The sequence below is a fragment of the Danio rerio genome, chromosome 5, assembly GCF_049306965.1.
Source record: "Danio rerio strain Tuebingen ecotype United States chromosome 5, GRCz12tu, whole genome shotgun sequence".
In the NCBI taxonomy this organism is placed as follows: Eukaryota; Metazoa; Chordata; class Actinopteri; order Cypriniformes; family Danionidae; genus Danio; species Danio rerio.
Genome location: NC_133180.1, coordinates 6,085,328 through 6,100,792, shown reverse-complemented (window position 1 = coordinate 6,100,792; position 15,465 = coordinate 6,085,328). Strand labels below are relative to the sequence as shown.

At 37.7% G+C, this 15,465-nt stretch overlaps 1 protein-coding gene across 7 annotated transcripts in view; it reads right to left on the bottom strand.

Moving 5' to 3' along the window:
* The window catches only part of mapkap1 (MAPK associated protein 1), a 105,560-nt gene that overhangs the window by 55,398 nt on the left and 34,697 nt on the right, over nucleotides 1-15,465 (bottom strand). For all 7 annotated transcript variants that reach the window (XR_012406659.1, XR_012406661.1, XR_012406660.1 and 4 more), the window contains exons 4-5: nucleotides 14,900-15,048; nucleotides 9,716-9,888 (exon numbers count right to left, since the gene is read on the bottom strand). Coding sequence is in view for 1 of the 7 variants with exons in the window: in XM_003198574.7 (XP_003198622.1) it covers nucleotides 9,716-9,888; nucleotides 14,900-15,048 (322 nt within the window). In the remaining 6 variants the exon portion in view is untranslated. The remainder of the gene's footprint in view (nucleotides 1-9,715; nucleotides 9,889-14,899; nucleotides 15,049-15,465) is intronic.

Genomic DNA, 15,465 nt, shown 5'->3' with positions numbered 1-15,465 from the left:
CACAGTATTTCCTTTTTTTTTTCTGGAGAAAATTTTTGGAAAAAAAATTTATTTAATATTTTTTTTAACAATTTAAGATCAATATTATTAGCCCCCTTAAACAATGTTTTTTTTTTTTGTTTTGTTTTTGATTGTCTACAGAACAAACCACTGTTATACAATGACTTGCCTAATTAACCTAGTGAAGCCTTTAAATGTCACTTTAAGCTGAATACTAGTATCTTGAAAAATATATAGTCAAATATTATGTGCTGTCATCATGACAAAGATAAAAGATATTCAGAAATGGCTAGTTATCAAAAATTTGTTATAAAAATTAATATGTTTAGAAATGTGTAGAAAAAATAAATCTCTCTGTCAAACAGAAATTTTGGAAACAAATATGAAAGGGGGCTAATAAGTCTGACTTCAACTGTACCACACTCCCCGATTTTATATCGTAATGGATCACTCCTTAAGGAAAAGTGGTCCATCAGAAAAATCAAAACTAACAGCAGCAATTCATTCAACACAGACATGCTTAGCTTCTGTCTTTATGATATAGTTTTTATCGCTGGAGGGCAGTGCCGGCGCTGGTGTTTGTGCGGGACGATGGCGTTTTAATTTGCTCTGACACACTGTCGAAATCCAGGCTTGAGCTGTAAAGACTAACTGTCATGGTGTTAATCAGACCCATGATCCCGCTCTGAGCAGCCTGAGGAGATAACAGCCGACTCAGAGAAAAAATCCCCGATCTCCAGCAACACCAGTTGTCTTTTTGGATTTCGGTAACATGCACAACTTCTCGCTTTCAACTTCAAACTCTGCTGTCTAAGAAAACTTCCTTGAAAAACTGTTGCTTTTTGTATATCTAATATGATATTGGGCTCAGTGGTTAGCACTGTCGCCTCACAGCAAAAAGGTCGCTGGTTTGAGTCTCAGCTGGATCAGTTAGCATTTCTGTGTGGAGTTTGCATGTTCTCCCCGTGTTGGCGTGGGTTTCCTCCGGGTGCTCCGATTTCCCCTACAGTCCAAACACATGCTCTATAGGTGAGTTTTAGCTACTTGTACATAAGATAGCATTACAAAAGACTCTGAAAGAAGTCAAAAGAAGTTCACTGTATGCGCGCACACTTGAAGATGTGTGTGGCTGTGGTGCTTTACTGACGCGGTAGGTGCAGAGCAGTGTCAAATAGCCCTGTGTGTATGGCTTATCCTGTTGCAATATGTGGCTAAAGGTCCAACATGATGGTAACAGTTTGATTACGGAGTTTACATGTCTGTACAGCACTTCAATAATGCCACTATAATGCAAATATTCCACATCTTAATTTGTTTTGTGCTTAAGCTGATTATGACTTTAACTCTTAAAGACCGAAACAGCTGCCCGCGGCTAAAAATAAGTATTGTTCATAAATGTTTAATAACTTTTGACCCGCTGATCCGATCCGTACAATTCAAAGATTGGCATAAAGAAGAGGGTATCAGCTTTCCATCACAGACCTTCGGAGGCTGTGGAATCAGTGTGGTTACGTCATCACATTTTCAGAATGCTGATTTGACAAAGGAACGCTCGTGGCTCGAGTCTCCGGACAAATCAGACATGATGAATTGATGCATTGCCCCTCCTCCATGCCCAGATTGGTTCAAACTCGCTCTCTCTCACCCAATAAGCATAGGTTTCGCTTTGTGGACCAACAATCAGCTGTTTGAACACCACGGAATGAGAAATAGGCTGTACATTTACGCACGGCTAAATAAAACGCAAAAAAAAAGTTTTGCATGAAATAATTCTCATACTTAGTACTTTTGCATGCACAACAGCACAAAAACATGACAAAACAGTGACATAGCAAGGATGAACTGCTGCTCTTGCTGTTTTCAACAGGCGGTGGTGTGGCTGTTTGTCTGCAACGCAAAAGTTGAGGAGCAGCAGGGTCAACACCATATCCATGCTGGCACATAAAACCTAAGGATGGTCCATATTGAATCTAGTTTAGTTATGCAACTATTTTTAGTATAGTAAATATTTATATCTATTTTTTTACTGAGAATTCGCACCATGTTTATTTGGACTTTAACGCATTATTTCTTATTTTCTTATTTTTTATTTGTTCATTGTAAGTGGTGTTGTTTATGGTAACTGAAAATATATTATTTGGAAAAAGTCAAATTTGCTTCAGTGTTCTGTTATTTTGTAACAATGTTTCTGTTTAGTTCATTCCCAAAACTTTTGGGCATATACATTGTCAGTAAATAAACCAGATGGAAACCCACTGAAAAACGCCTTAGAATAACATTAAAATAAATTGCTATAACTTGCTTAGAGAATGGTGGATGTAGACAAAATGCATGCTGGATGTATAAACATCCTAGCATAACTTTCTACAGAAACAAAAGCATACTTCAAGAGATTTTGTTTGTGTTAGCTGTAGAAAATGCTATATATATATATATATATATATATATATATATATATATATATATATATATATATATATATAAATATATATATATATATATATATATATAAATATATATATATAAATATATATATATATATATATATATATATATATATATATATATATATATATATATATATATATATATATATAWAAATATATATATATATATATATATATATATATATATATATATATATATATATATATATATATATATATACATATATAAATATATATATATATATATATATATATATATATATATATATATATATATATATATATATATATATATATATATATATATATTTATTTTATTATTATTTTTTTTTTTTTTGCTTTTTTTTTGCTTTTTTTTTTTAGAGTTTTTTTTTTTTGGAGTTTTTCCTAAAATTCTGTAAAATGTATCTTTTTTTTGCCATAAAAATGTAAAATTTGAATTTTTAGTTAAAGATTGAAACTTTTAATTAAAGATTGAAACTTTAGCTTCTCCTGTTTAAAATGATATATGACACTTGATGCTGACTGCTAAAATAAGTTAGAGAAAAACAAAAATGCAAACATCTTGGGCATCTTCATTGTCAGTAAATAGAATGTACCAGTTTTTCACTGAAAAACGCCTAGAATAACATTGGAATAAAATGCTATTATTTGCTCAGGGAAAGGTGGATGTAGACTAAATTTATTTTGGAAGTATAAAACATCATAGCATGTATTTCTAAAGAAAAAAAAACAAACTTCATGAGGTTTTGTTTGTAATAACTAGAAATTGCCAATTTTTTTAACACCATTTTTCTTAAAATTCTGGAATATTTTCTGTCTGTTCATATGTTTTTGGACCCAAAAATATTTTAGAATGGACCTTTAAATGAAACAGATTGAAGCTTCAGGTTCTCCTGTTTAAAATAATATATGACACTTGAGGCTGACTGCTAAAATAAAAATAAAACTGCTTTAAAAAAATAATAATAATATAGGCCCATTAGGTGCCCACAAAATACCTCTAGGTCTTTAAGGGTTAAGCATATCTAAAGTCTTTTTCAATCGCAATGGTAGATTTGTGTAGTAGCAGCCTTTGTATTAGGATGCAGCAACCACTAAACTCTATTAAAAACAAAGGTTATTTCACACCCGCACAAGCAAACGAGCAACACTGAGGCAGCCTGGGTTGCCAGGTGTGTGCAAAGCACATGATTTGTGGTTCATATCCGATCCTGCCTCCAATCTTTAGTGCTAAAATCACCCTCACACTCCATTATAACGACTCACAAGACAACTTTTCACCTCACAAAGAAATCTCGACGCGATTTAGTCTCACACAAGATCTCATAGCCGAAGATCTCTTCACACCCCTATCATTTAATATATACATTTTTTACCGATGTTTAGTGAAGTTTAAATAAAAGCGTAAAAGCTTATGTTAAGCTTATTTTAAGTTTAATTACTACTTATTAAATTGTTTCACATTAAACCAAAATACAAGAATCTGTCTGGCCACTGGTGAGAAGTGGTACTTAAACTAAACTGTTGCCACAAAAAAAACAAACCACCAAGCCTTTAATAAACTCCTCAAAGCCTGACCAGCCCTGACAGAAAGCTGAACATGCGGAAAGAATGGTGTCTGAATGCATGAGGGCCAACGTTTTACCTTGATCCTCTCTCAAAAGCAGCTTTCAGAAGGCGGAGGGAGGTAGAGGACTCATTTAAACCCCACACAAGTCCTGTATGTCTTCCTCTCCACAGCCTGACCCTCCTCCAGGGGGAAAAAAAAAAAGACTCATTGCTATGCCAATCAGGTCTCACATCAACCACCAAGACTGTCTGTCTGTCTGTGTGTGTGAGTGAGGCACCAAGCTGCCCGAGAGGGAATCTGATTTTTTTTTTTCTCCTCTCCATGTTAATGGTTACCCTCTTCTCGATCCGAGTGAAGTATAAATCTTCATATTGTACCACGTACCAGGGAGAAAATTCCTGCAGTGTTCGGTCAGCAAACCTCGGAGACGAACTGAATGAGGAGATGAGAAAGAAACCCAGGGGAATCCCTGCCTTCGCTGGGAAAGGTCAAGACTGGCATTAGCAGCAGAGGTGGATGGGAAGGGAATATAAATGCCTCTGGGAAGGATCGCCAGTACATTACTTGAAGAGACGCACTTTCCAGGAGGCTTGACAACAAACATATTTTATTTATGGCTTCTTAAACAAGTATCCACTAAAGGCTCCATATACTTAAGATAAAAAGAACATTATGGGTAAAAACAAAAATATTTCAGAGTTATTCTGTTAGTGAAATTCTTGGTGGCAGTAGATGAACATATACACTCGCTGGCCACTTTATTAGGCACATCTTACTAGTGCTGGGTTGGGTCCCCTTTTGCTTTAAGAACTGAGTTAATACGTGGTGGCATTGATTCAACAAGGTACTGGAGATTTTGGTGCATATTGACATGATAGCATCATGCAATTGCTGCTGATTTGTCGGCTACACATCCATGATTCCAATCTCCCATTCCACCACACCTCAAAAGCGCTCTATTGGATTGAGTTCTAGGGACTGTAGAGGCCACTTAAGTACAGTGAACTCATTGTCATGTTCAAGAAACCAGTCTGAGATTATTTGAATTAGCCATTAGAAGATGGGTACACTGTAGTCACAAAAAGGATGGACATGGTCAGCAACAATACTCTGTGGCGTAGGTAGGCTGTGGCGTTGACACGATGCTCAATTGGTACTAATGGGGCCAAAGTGTGCTAAGAAAATATCCCCCACACCATTACACCACCACCAACAGCCTGAACTGTTGATACAAGGCAGGATGGATCCATGCTTTCATGGTGTTGATACCAAATTCTGACCCGAGCATCTGAATGTGGCAGCAGAAATGGAGACTCATCAGAGCAGGCAATGTTTCTCCAATCTTCTATTGTCTAGTTTTGGTGAGCCTGTGTGAATTGTAGCCTCAGTTTCCTGCTCTTAGCTGATAGGAGTGGCACCCGGTGTGGTTTTCTGCTGCTGTAGCTCATCTGCCTCAAGGTTGGACGTGTTGTGTGTTCAGAGATGCTCTTCTGCAGACCTTAGTTGTAACGAGTGCTTATTTGAGTTACTGTTGCCTTTCTATCAGCTGGAACCAGTCTGGCTATTCTCCTCTGACCTCTGACATCAACAGGGTATTTGCGCCTACAGGAATGCCGCTAAATGGATATTTCCTATTTGTCGGACCATTCACCGTAAACCCCAGAGATGGTTGTGCGTGAAAAACCAAGTAGATCAGCAGTTTCTGAAATACTTAGACCAGCCCGTCTGGCACTATTAACCATGCCACGTTTAAAGTCACTTAAAATCCCCATTCTAATGCTCGGTTTAAACCGCAGCAGATCATCTTGACCATGTCTACATGCTAAATGCATCTAGTTGCTGCCATGTGATTGGCTGATTAGAAACTTGCATTAAAAAGCAGTCGGACAGGTGTACCTAATAAAGTGGCCGGTGAGTGTAAATCCGTTTCACCTCACTAACTAATTAAACACAACAGAAAACAGCAGTTTGCAGAAGGGGTGTAATGGTTTACAAAATTCATAGTTTGGTTTGATACGACAGTTATGTTATAGGCTTGTTAAGTGTGACATAACTCGAAGAAGCTTCCGGGTCCAAGCGCTCTATAAAACTGTATGGGGAGACGCATCAAATGCTTATAATAAATTACAACTGGTACAAAAGGCTGCAGCCCGTATTATCACAAAACTCCCTCTGTCTATCACATCACACCCATTCTACAACAGCTTCACTGGCTTCCCATCTATTAGAAATTTATTCTAAAAATACTTCTTCTCACTTTTAAAGCCATCCACAATCTCGCTCCTCAACACCTTGCTAACCTTGTTCATATCGCCACACCTTCTCGAACACTCAGGTCTTCTTCCTCCATTCACCTCACTGTGCACACTGTCCGCCTTGTCACCATGGGGAGCCGATCCTTCAGCCACTCTGCTCCTCAGCTCTGGAATTCACTTCCTCCTGATCTCCGTAATTTAGATTCTCTTTCACCATTTAAATCCAAACTCAAAACACATCTGTTTAGAACAGCCTATTCTCTTTAACCCGGCTGCAGTTTAAAAGTTTGTATTGTTTTACATTGACTTTTATGTTTTTTTTTAACTAATTGTTCTAGCTGTCCTGTACAGTGACCTTAAGTGTCATGAAAATATATATCCATGCCAAATATCCGATGGCTAGAAAGTGATTTACTTCTTTATAAATTGTTAAAGTTTTGGTATTTGTGATGCAGCAAGTCCAGAGACCATTGTGTACACTATGATTTTAGATAAAATTAACTTTAAAGTGTGAAATGACTAAAAAGCCATAAGTGAATATTTTCTCCATTCTAATGAGTAGCGGCTTGGACCCGGAAACAGTATTCCATATGTCACGATACGTTACGACTTAACAAGCGGATGGTTTGTTATGTTTCCAAAACAGCAAGAAGGAAGAAAATTCCTTGATTTTTGCTCATTTTTTATCTGTTAAAACTAAGATTATAAAGCATGATGTTCTCTGTACTTAAACAATGACGGATCTACACTTGACCCATCTTCTAGGGCAGGGCTATTCAATTAGTTTGTTATGGGGGCCGGTTCATGAAAAGCATCTCAAACGAAGGGCCGGAATTATGACTGGCTGTATGAGTGATGACACAACTGCATATAAGAGCCCATATGCTGTATTTTTCCTTAGGACACCTACGTTGGCTTTTTTTTTACATTAAAATGTTAATATATTGTATTTTGAAAATACATAACATCACTGCATTGTACAATAGAGTTTTTTTTTTATTAACAAACATTCAAATGAATTTCAGAGCACAACAAAAGTAGGCTTCTTCTATTCAGACACATTCATATGTTGTTTTGAACTGCATAACAATTATGGATGAACAATTATAGATTTTAGTTGTACGATTATATAGTCTGTAGGATAATCATGGTTTCACGGTTATCACGTCAAATATAAATTTAAGCTTTATATTGGGTAAGTACATAGCTATTTAAATTAATTATTGTTGCCATCTGCGTTCATACATACTAGAGGTGTGAACCTATACTGGTCTCAGGGTTTGGTTACGATTATCATGCCATCGATTTGGTTCAATTTGATATCTCTGTGCATCTCGGTGCATTGACGATGCTTTCCATACACAGTGTTATATTTTGGGGGGAGGCTATAACAAGCTATCTGTATAAACACACACACACACACACACACACACACACACACACACACACACACACACACACACACACACACACACACACACACACACACACACACACACACACACACACACACACACACACACACACACACACACAGCATCACAATATCTTTCATTTACACACATACACAAACATACACAGTGCCAAACAAACACACACACACGTTTGTTTTTGTGAAAAGTGGGGACAGGTTTCCATTCATTTTATACTGTCCAAACCGTATATTGTAATGCCCTCACCCCACCCTACTCCTAAACCCAACCATCACAGGAGACTGTGTGCAGCTTTACTCTCTGATTAAACTCATCCTGTGGGATTTATAAGCATTTAGAGAAATGAGGCATCACCAATGTCCTCATATTTCACCTCCTTTTTGTAATACCTGTGTCATACCCATGTCATTATACAGATTTGTGTCCTGATATGTCACAAAAACACGTACACACACAAACACACAAACACACACACACACACACACACAAACACATACACACTCAAGCCCTCGAAATATGCGTTTAGCCGCGCTGAGCCAAAAAAAATAAAAAATAGGGGGGGTGGGGGAAGGGAAAAGTTACGAAAAAAAGAAGCACTTTTCCGACGGTGCCTTATTGAGAGCTCCACTCAGCACGAGTTCTCCCAGCTAAACGCATATTGGGAGGGCTTAAAGGGAGCAGTGGTCGTAATGTCAAAAAAAAAAGAAAAAGACAGCTGTGAAACATAACCAGCTTTGTCTTTTTGTAGGAAACACACTTTAGATCTTTTTAGGGTAAGATGTTTTTGAGTTATTGCTGCTATAACTGAATGTGTTAGGAACATCGAAAACAAAACCAACTAAACCGCTCTCATTTCTGGCGCCCCCCTGGATGTAAAGCGCCCTTAGCATTTGCCTATACTGCCTATGCCATGGGCCGGCCCTGAGTTGGCTCCTGAGTGTTGTAAATACCCGCGCTCACCTCCCTCGTGACAGAGCGCATAGGGGATAAATGACGTTAGTACACAATAACCGGTTATGATTATTACTGAACCGATATCGAATTGTCCGCGTTAGCATCGCTGTGCAACGAAGAAACAGTTCATTTTGACACCCTTAATACATACATGATCATATTAATAATAATTCGTCTAACATATGTTTTGTCTGTCATAACAGATGCTATCTAATGCGTGCAACCGAAAAGACGCAAGCGCGTTGCTCCGCTTGAGCGCGCATATTGTCATATTTTTCTTACATTCGAAATAAAAAACTTGCAAGCGGAAAAGACGTGATGTGGGAACGGCCGCTGCTATAGTTAATCCGTGCGTATTAGCCTCGGTGTACATTCTTGGAACTTTAAACTAGCGCACAGTTGTCAACCCGGCATAACTTTGTTCAACTGCAGCAGTATCATTTTGTTCCGTGCAAAAGAAATGCGGCTTAGAGAAGACTTTACAGTTCATTAACCATGACGAATTAAACCACAGTTAATAGTGAACATCCAAATGTACCACTTGAATGTTTTCGGCTGCCGCACCACTCACTTATGGTGACTCACGCTCTGCGCAGCCTCTGCAGCTCATGCTGTATTGAACAGACGCACGTCACGTCATGACTATAGCGGCCGTATTTCGACTGAACTAAATTTATTTTGTCTTGGTCACACTATTTGGAGGGCCGGAACAAATTGCCTCGGGGGCCGGGTTTGGCCCGCGGGCCGCCAATTGAATAGCCCTGTTCTAGGGTGTCTTCTGAGCAGCATTTAAAACAAAAACAGCTCCTCATAATAAATTAAAAATCATTTTATACTGTAGTAGTTCTAAAGAAAATACAAAACATAAATGTATTTTCCTTGATGGAACTCGGTGTATTTATATTCACTGTCCACATTATCTATGGACAGCACAGATCTGCTTGATGTGACAATGTCACCTGCAGTGGAAAAACGCCTCTGGCTATTGGGACAGGGGTTCAGGTATAGCCAGGAATTATGGTCTGGCTGAAATAAAGAGTGTTTTCTACTCACGTGAGCTTGGGTTCACGGCCTTCACAGGTGTACTGCCAGCAGATCAGCCCGATAAGATCGTGGACCCGCGCATTAGCCATGGTGACCACTGTCATGGGGTGAAGCTTTTCTTGGGTCGACTGCATTGAGAGGTAGACGTCAATTTTTTTGGTTGCCGTTGTACCAACATGGCCCTGAAAATGAAGGTGAAAACATGTAATAAGCAACTGTTTCATCGAAAAGACTTTAAAGCGAAAAGATGGCTTACACATGCCCGTAGCCAAGGGGGGTTCGGGTGGTTCGAACGAACCACACCCCACGGCTAAAAGGTCCAGATTTTGTCCTTTTAATTATTTTATGTAATTTAATTTTATATAATATATTTATAAATCACAATCAGGCCTGTAGAAAAAAAACCCATAGCATTGAACCCTGGTTATAATTATCACTTTCCATCTACAATTATATTTTTTTCCTCACAACACAATAACTTTTTATTAAAATCTATAAATATGGTTATATATTACTTGTAATACAAATTGTCTTTTAATACAAGCAGTGAGTTTGACTGTACCCCTTATATGTACTTGCTCAATGTTCAATGCTCAATGTTTTAAACAAAACTTCAATACATGCACAGAAGACAACATGAGCATTTATAGCAAATAAACTAATGTTAATATTATCCCGCTTGCTTGACTGGTCTTCATACACTTAACAGAAAGGGCTGCAATTGACTCTAAAATGGTCAGCGCGGTTCACCGATGAGTGACGCGGACAGCGAAGAGCAGACGTGAGTACCGTCTTCATGCTCATAATGTACGATTATCACAGGTAATCCGTAATAGAAAACTCACTCTAGACACACGCTTGCGACATAAATGAAATCACTACGTAATAACCGGTTTTGATCTAATACTGAACCGATAACCAATTGTCCCCGTCTGCATCGCTGTGCATCGAAGAAACAATTCATTTTGACACTCCTACTGATTTGACCCCTACCTAATTTTCAACACAAGCTAATGATAAATTGATTAATTGAGACTGAGTAGTGAAACTTGATACAGCTAATTTAATTTAAGTCACTGAAATGAACATGCCTTGATTTAATTTACAAGAAAAAGAAGCCGATCTGCTTCCCTGAAACAAATAAAGACTAAAAGAATCCAGAAAAACAGACACATAAATCTAAAGAGCCAAAGGGGAACAGGTGAGAACAGCAGCCGTAAGTGATGCACAATGACAAACTACACCTAAAATCTCTGCAACTGTCAAAAAATTAAAACGGCAGTCTTTCTCTTTTCAGCAAAGGTGTTAGAGCCTGGAGCTGATCCTAATGCAAGGAGACAGCAGAGAAACCTGCGTGACAACAGGCCTCTCTGTTCTGGTGTTTACAAAGAGCATGCTTTTAGGCTCAGCAAAAATATTGATTTTCAAACAAAAAAAAAGTTTTAAAATTGATATTTAATTAAATAAAGCACCATTCACTCGTTTTCAACATTATATATATATATATATTAGGGATGTAACGGTATTGTAAATACCGTCATACCGCAATATTAATTTTTTCCGATATTACCGAAGTCGCATGACTCGGTAAAACTATAGGTCTTCTGAGAAAATTTGCTCAGGCGAATGAAGCGGACGGCAGGTAGCTTAAACTACATTTCCCATCAGCCCAGGCGTGGCCATAATCCTTTGCGGTCTGCTGTCGCTACAGATCCAGTAATGCGGAAATGGAGTGTGCTGCTAGTAGCGGAGATGAAAAAAAGATGGAAATGATCGAACCTAAAGCGGGTGTTGTCGCCGCGCGGGTACTGAATAGCAGTGTTGTCGTGCGCGTTCTGATCAACTGTGTTGTCGCGAGCGTATTGTAAAGCGCCACGGGGGGGTTGAGCGCGCATTCTCAAGAGCGGTGTTGTCTACTGAAGGGCTGGACGGAGGTTGTGTCGCGTCGCGGGGGCACTTTTGATCGATTTGGAAGGGCATTTTCTATCCAAGATTAAAAAGGGCATGTGCACTGCACAGGTTGAGCCCTATGTGTGCATGTGCCTGCAAGTTGGTGAATACGACTAATAGCAGTCATGGGGACTGCAGAAACACAGCACACTGTTCAGATTGATGCAGACATTGACTTGTACCGCAAAGAGACCTCTATCTCACTCATGGTTTGTCTTCTCAAGTGGGGGAAAGACAATGCACAACGTTACCCACTGCTGTCAACATGGGCCAAGTTATATCTCTGTCCCAGAATCCTCAGTCCCAAATGAGAGGGTTTTTTTCTGTTGCAGGGGACATTGTAAATACCCAGAGATACCAGCTTTTACCAGATTATATTTATATGATAATTTTCCTTTAAACCCATCTCTATCTAAGTGAGTGAGTGATTAAATGTTGAATGTGATGAGTTTTCAACACTACTAAATTGAAACTTTATTTTTTTACATGGTTTAATAATTTTTTGTTATTAAAATTGAAGTTTCTGTTTCAAAGCTTACAGATAGATGACTAATTTGTATGTCATTGACACTTTTGGCACTTTTTTGGAGTATTTTCATAAGTTTTGTTTTTTCCTGTAAATGGTTCAATAAATACCGTACCGTGACATTCATACCGAGGTATTACCGTACCGTGAAATTCTGATACCGTTACATCCCTAATATATATATATAATACATAATAACATTTAGTAGTATTTTATACATATGGGCTTCTCCATATTAGTGCATCTCCATAAAAGTCAGATGAACAACATATTCATTTCCCTGACCCATTTTTGTTGTGGCCTGTGCTATTTGCAGTGCATTTCGGTATTTGCACGTCATGCATATTTTCATGCATAGCAATTTATAAATATAAAATAAAATGTTTTATCATTTCCCGAGTCATAGTCTTCAAGTACAGTAACGGAATGATAAAATTAAAAATAATTCAATTAAATGAATCGTTGTTAAAGTCACATGTGGTACAATTATACATTCACAGCCATTAAAAACACATGCAACAATCCATATATCTTGCGATATGTCTATTGCGAATGATCACATTGTGTTATCAATGCTGAACCGATATATTATGCTGTCCTAATACATATGCATTTTAAGCAGTGAAATTAGCCCAGGTGCTAATGTTACATTATTAGCGTTTTGACAGTGCATTTGTTTTGCACTAAAATTAGTCATTGTTAATGTTGCATTGTTTTTTAACGTGTTATGATCCATCAAATAGCATGTGTATATGATTCCTTCAAATAAATCGCAAATTGTGCCATTTTGCAAAGCATTTACATCTTGTGTTTTATTGATGACATCACCAGCGATTAGTCGATGTCGACTTAGATAACATAATTTCACACTTAGATATGACACTGTGAGAAAACCACACACCCCATATATATTTCTGTATCGATACTTATCAAAATATAAACATTTGTGGCAACACTAATATATACATATGTAGTTATAGGTGCAGTAGGTGATTGTCTTCAGAAACATTTTTGGATGTGCTGGTTGAAAGTCTCTTCACAGTCCAATAGTAATGATTACAGTAAATGATCTAAATGTGTTTATATGTATTTTTACATTCTGGGTAAGGCATAAAACTTAAAAATGTTCATCCAATTAAATAGAGTCGGACCAAAATCTCCCGTAGTTCCAATAAGCAGTTCAGATTGTCTGCCAGCAAATGTAGATTCGGACTACTGCGCATCTGTTCACGCAGATCCGCCATTCGCACGTGCCCGTCTGCATAAGCGGCCGCGCGGCAACGAGACAGACCGGGAGTAATCAAATGCTGAATTGAAACTTTAAAAAACCTGAATCAATATAGGAGTTACTTTAGCACGCTGGAGGAAGGACGACACCATGGCTGAAGTATTACTGTTAGACAGGTGATGTTCTGTTTTAAAACTGTTTTAGTCAGGCTAAGCTTATGTTAGATTGTGTTGTGTTATGAATGACTTATATGCACAGACGTGTTGTTCAGCCACTGAAATCTCCCAGTGAAAGATTGATGTGATTATTTTCAGTTCAATAAGGTCCTTTGACAGCATCTATAATGTAGATTTATATTTAGTTTAACAACAAAACATCAGTAAATAGCGCTATTCCGCCTAGCTGCTTTATTGAGCTGATGTTGCTTTTATATTCACATTGGTTCATTTTTAAACAATGACAGCCTCCCTATACTGTTTACCGCTACTCTGAATATTCGCACTGAAATAGCATGCAAGTGTGGCTAAGTAATAAATGTAATTCCTGCACGGCGCTGGCACTAACTAACTGGCGAATGACATGAACTAGTGGGTTGTCTGTCTGCTGTTGTGACGCGGTGCACTCACGATTTCAGGGGGTGTGGCTTTGAATCACAGTCCCTCCCCGCCGTCCAAAGATAATATGCTAAGCGGTTAGCATTTTGGCAGATCACCTACTGCACCTTTAAGGTCAAACTGATTAACCCTGCTGTAATTTTTTTTTCCTTTTTTAAATATTTTCTAAATGATGTTTAACAGAGCAAGGAATTTTTCACAGTATTTCCAATAATAGTTTTTCCTCTGGAGAAAGTCTTATTTGTTTTATTTTGGCTAAAATAAAAGCAGTTTTAAAATGCAAAAAAAATAATAGATAAGGTCAATATTAATAGTCTTCTTCAGCAATTTTCTTCCAGTTGTCTACAGAACAAACCATTGTTGTACAATAACTTTCCTAATTACCCTAACCTGCCTAGTTCACCTAATTAACCAAATTAAGCCTTTAAATGTCACTTTAAGCTGAATACCAGTATCTTGAAAAATCTCTAGTCAAATATTATGTGCTGTCATCATGGCAAAGATGAAAGAATATTAGAAATAAGTTATTAAATCTATTATGCTTGGAAATGGGTTGAAAACACTGGAGAGAAACGGGAGAAAATATACAGGAGGGCTAATAATTCCAACTTCAACTGTACATCCAGTGTTGTGTTCACAGTTATGCTAATGTTTATTTATGTAGCACCGGGGTCCTGTGAGATATTTTGTTCCACTTTATGTATTAGAATGACAAAAACTTGCCTACAGCACTTATTCATTGTTGCTCTTAGTTTGTGTAAATTGCTTCCTTGTACTCATTTGTAAGTCGCTTTGGATAAAAGCGTCTGCTAAATGACTTAATGTAAATGTAAATGTAAAATAAAGCTCAACTTGACTTGATTTGAAGTGCTCACCTTGCCATCAAATTTGGAGTACTCGTTGAAGGGGTTGTTGAGCTGTTGAGGACACTGTTCCAGCCGCAGTGAGAGTGTGGATTTACTGCCCGTGCTCCGAGGCCTGTCTTTAAAGTCTTTCTTTTCAAAAAGCGAACTCAAATCGTCTGCTACAAAAAACAAAACAAAAAAAAATCAAGAATAAAAACATTCAGAGGACAAGCAATAAACAGCATGTGCTGATTCAATAATGCAATACATCATGACAATGAACATACAGCGGGGAAAATAAGTATTGAACACATAATGTTTTTTTCCTGGGAGTAATATTCGGGCCGATATTTCCTGCCACTATCCTTGAGCCAGTCCGTGATCAAGCACTTGTGTTTTGTTTTGTCATTACCTAATCAGCCTAATTGGGTTAAAAGCTATACCACAATCAAACATTTTATACAAATATTTTAGCAAAGTCAGCCTAAGCAACACGTGTGGGTCTACAAAGTTGCTCAATTCTCTATTCCACTCCGCTGAACATCACTCCACCAATAACCAAAATTGAGTTATTCAAAATAAAAAGACAGAATATA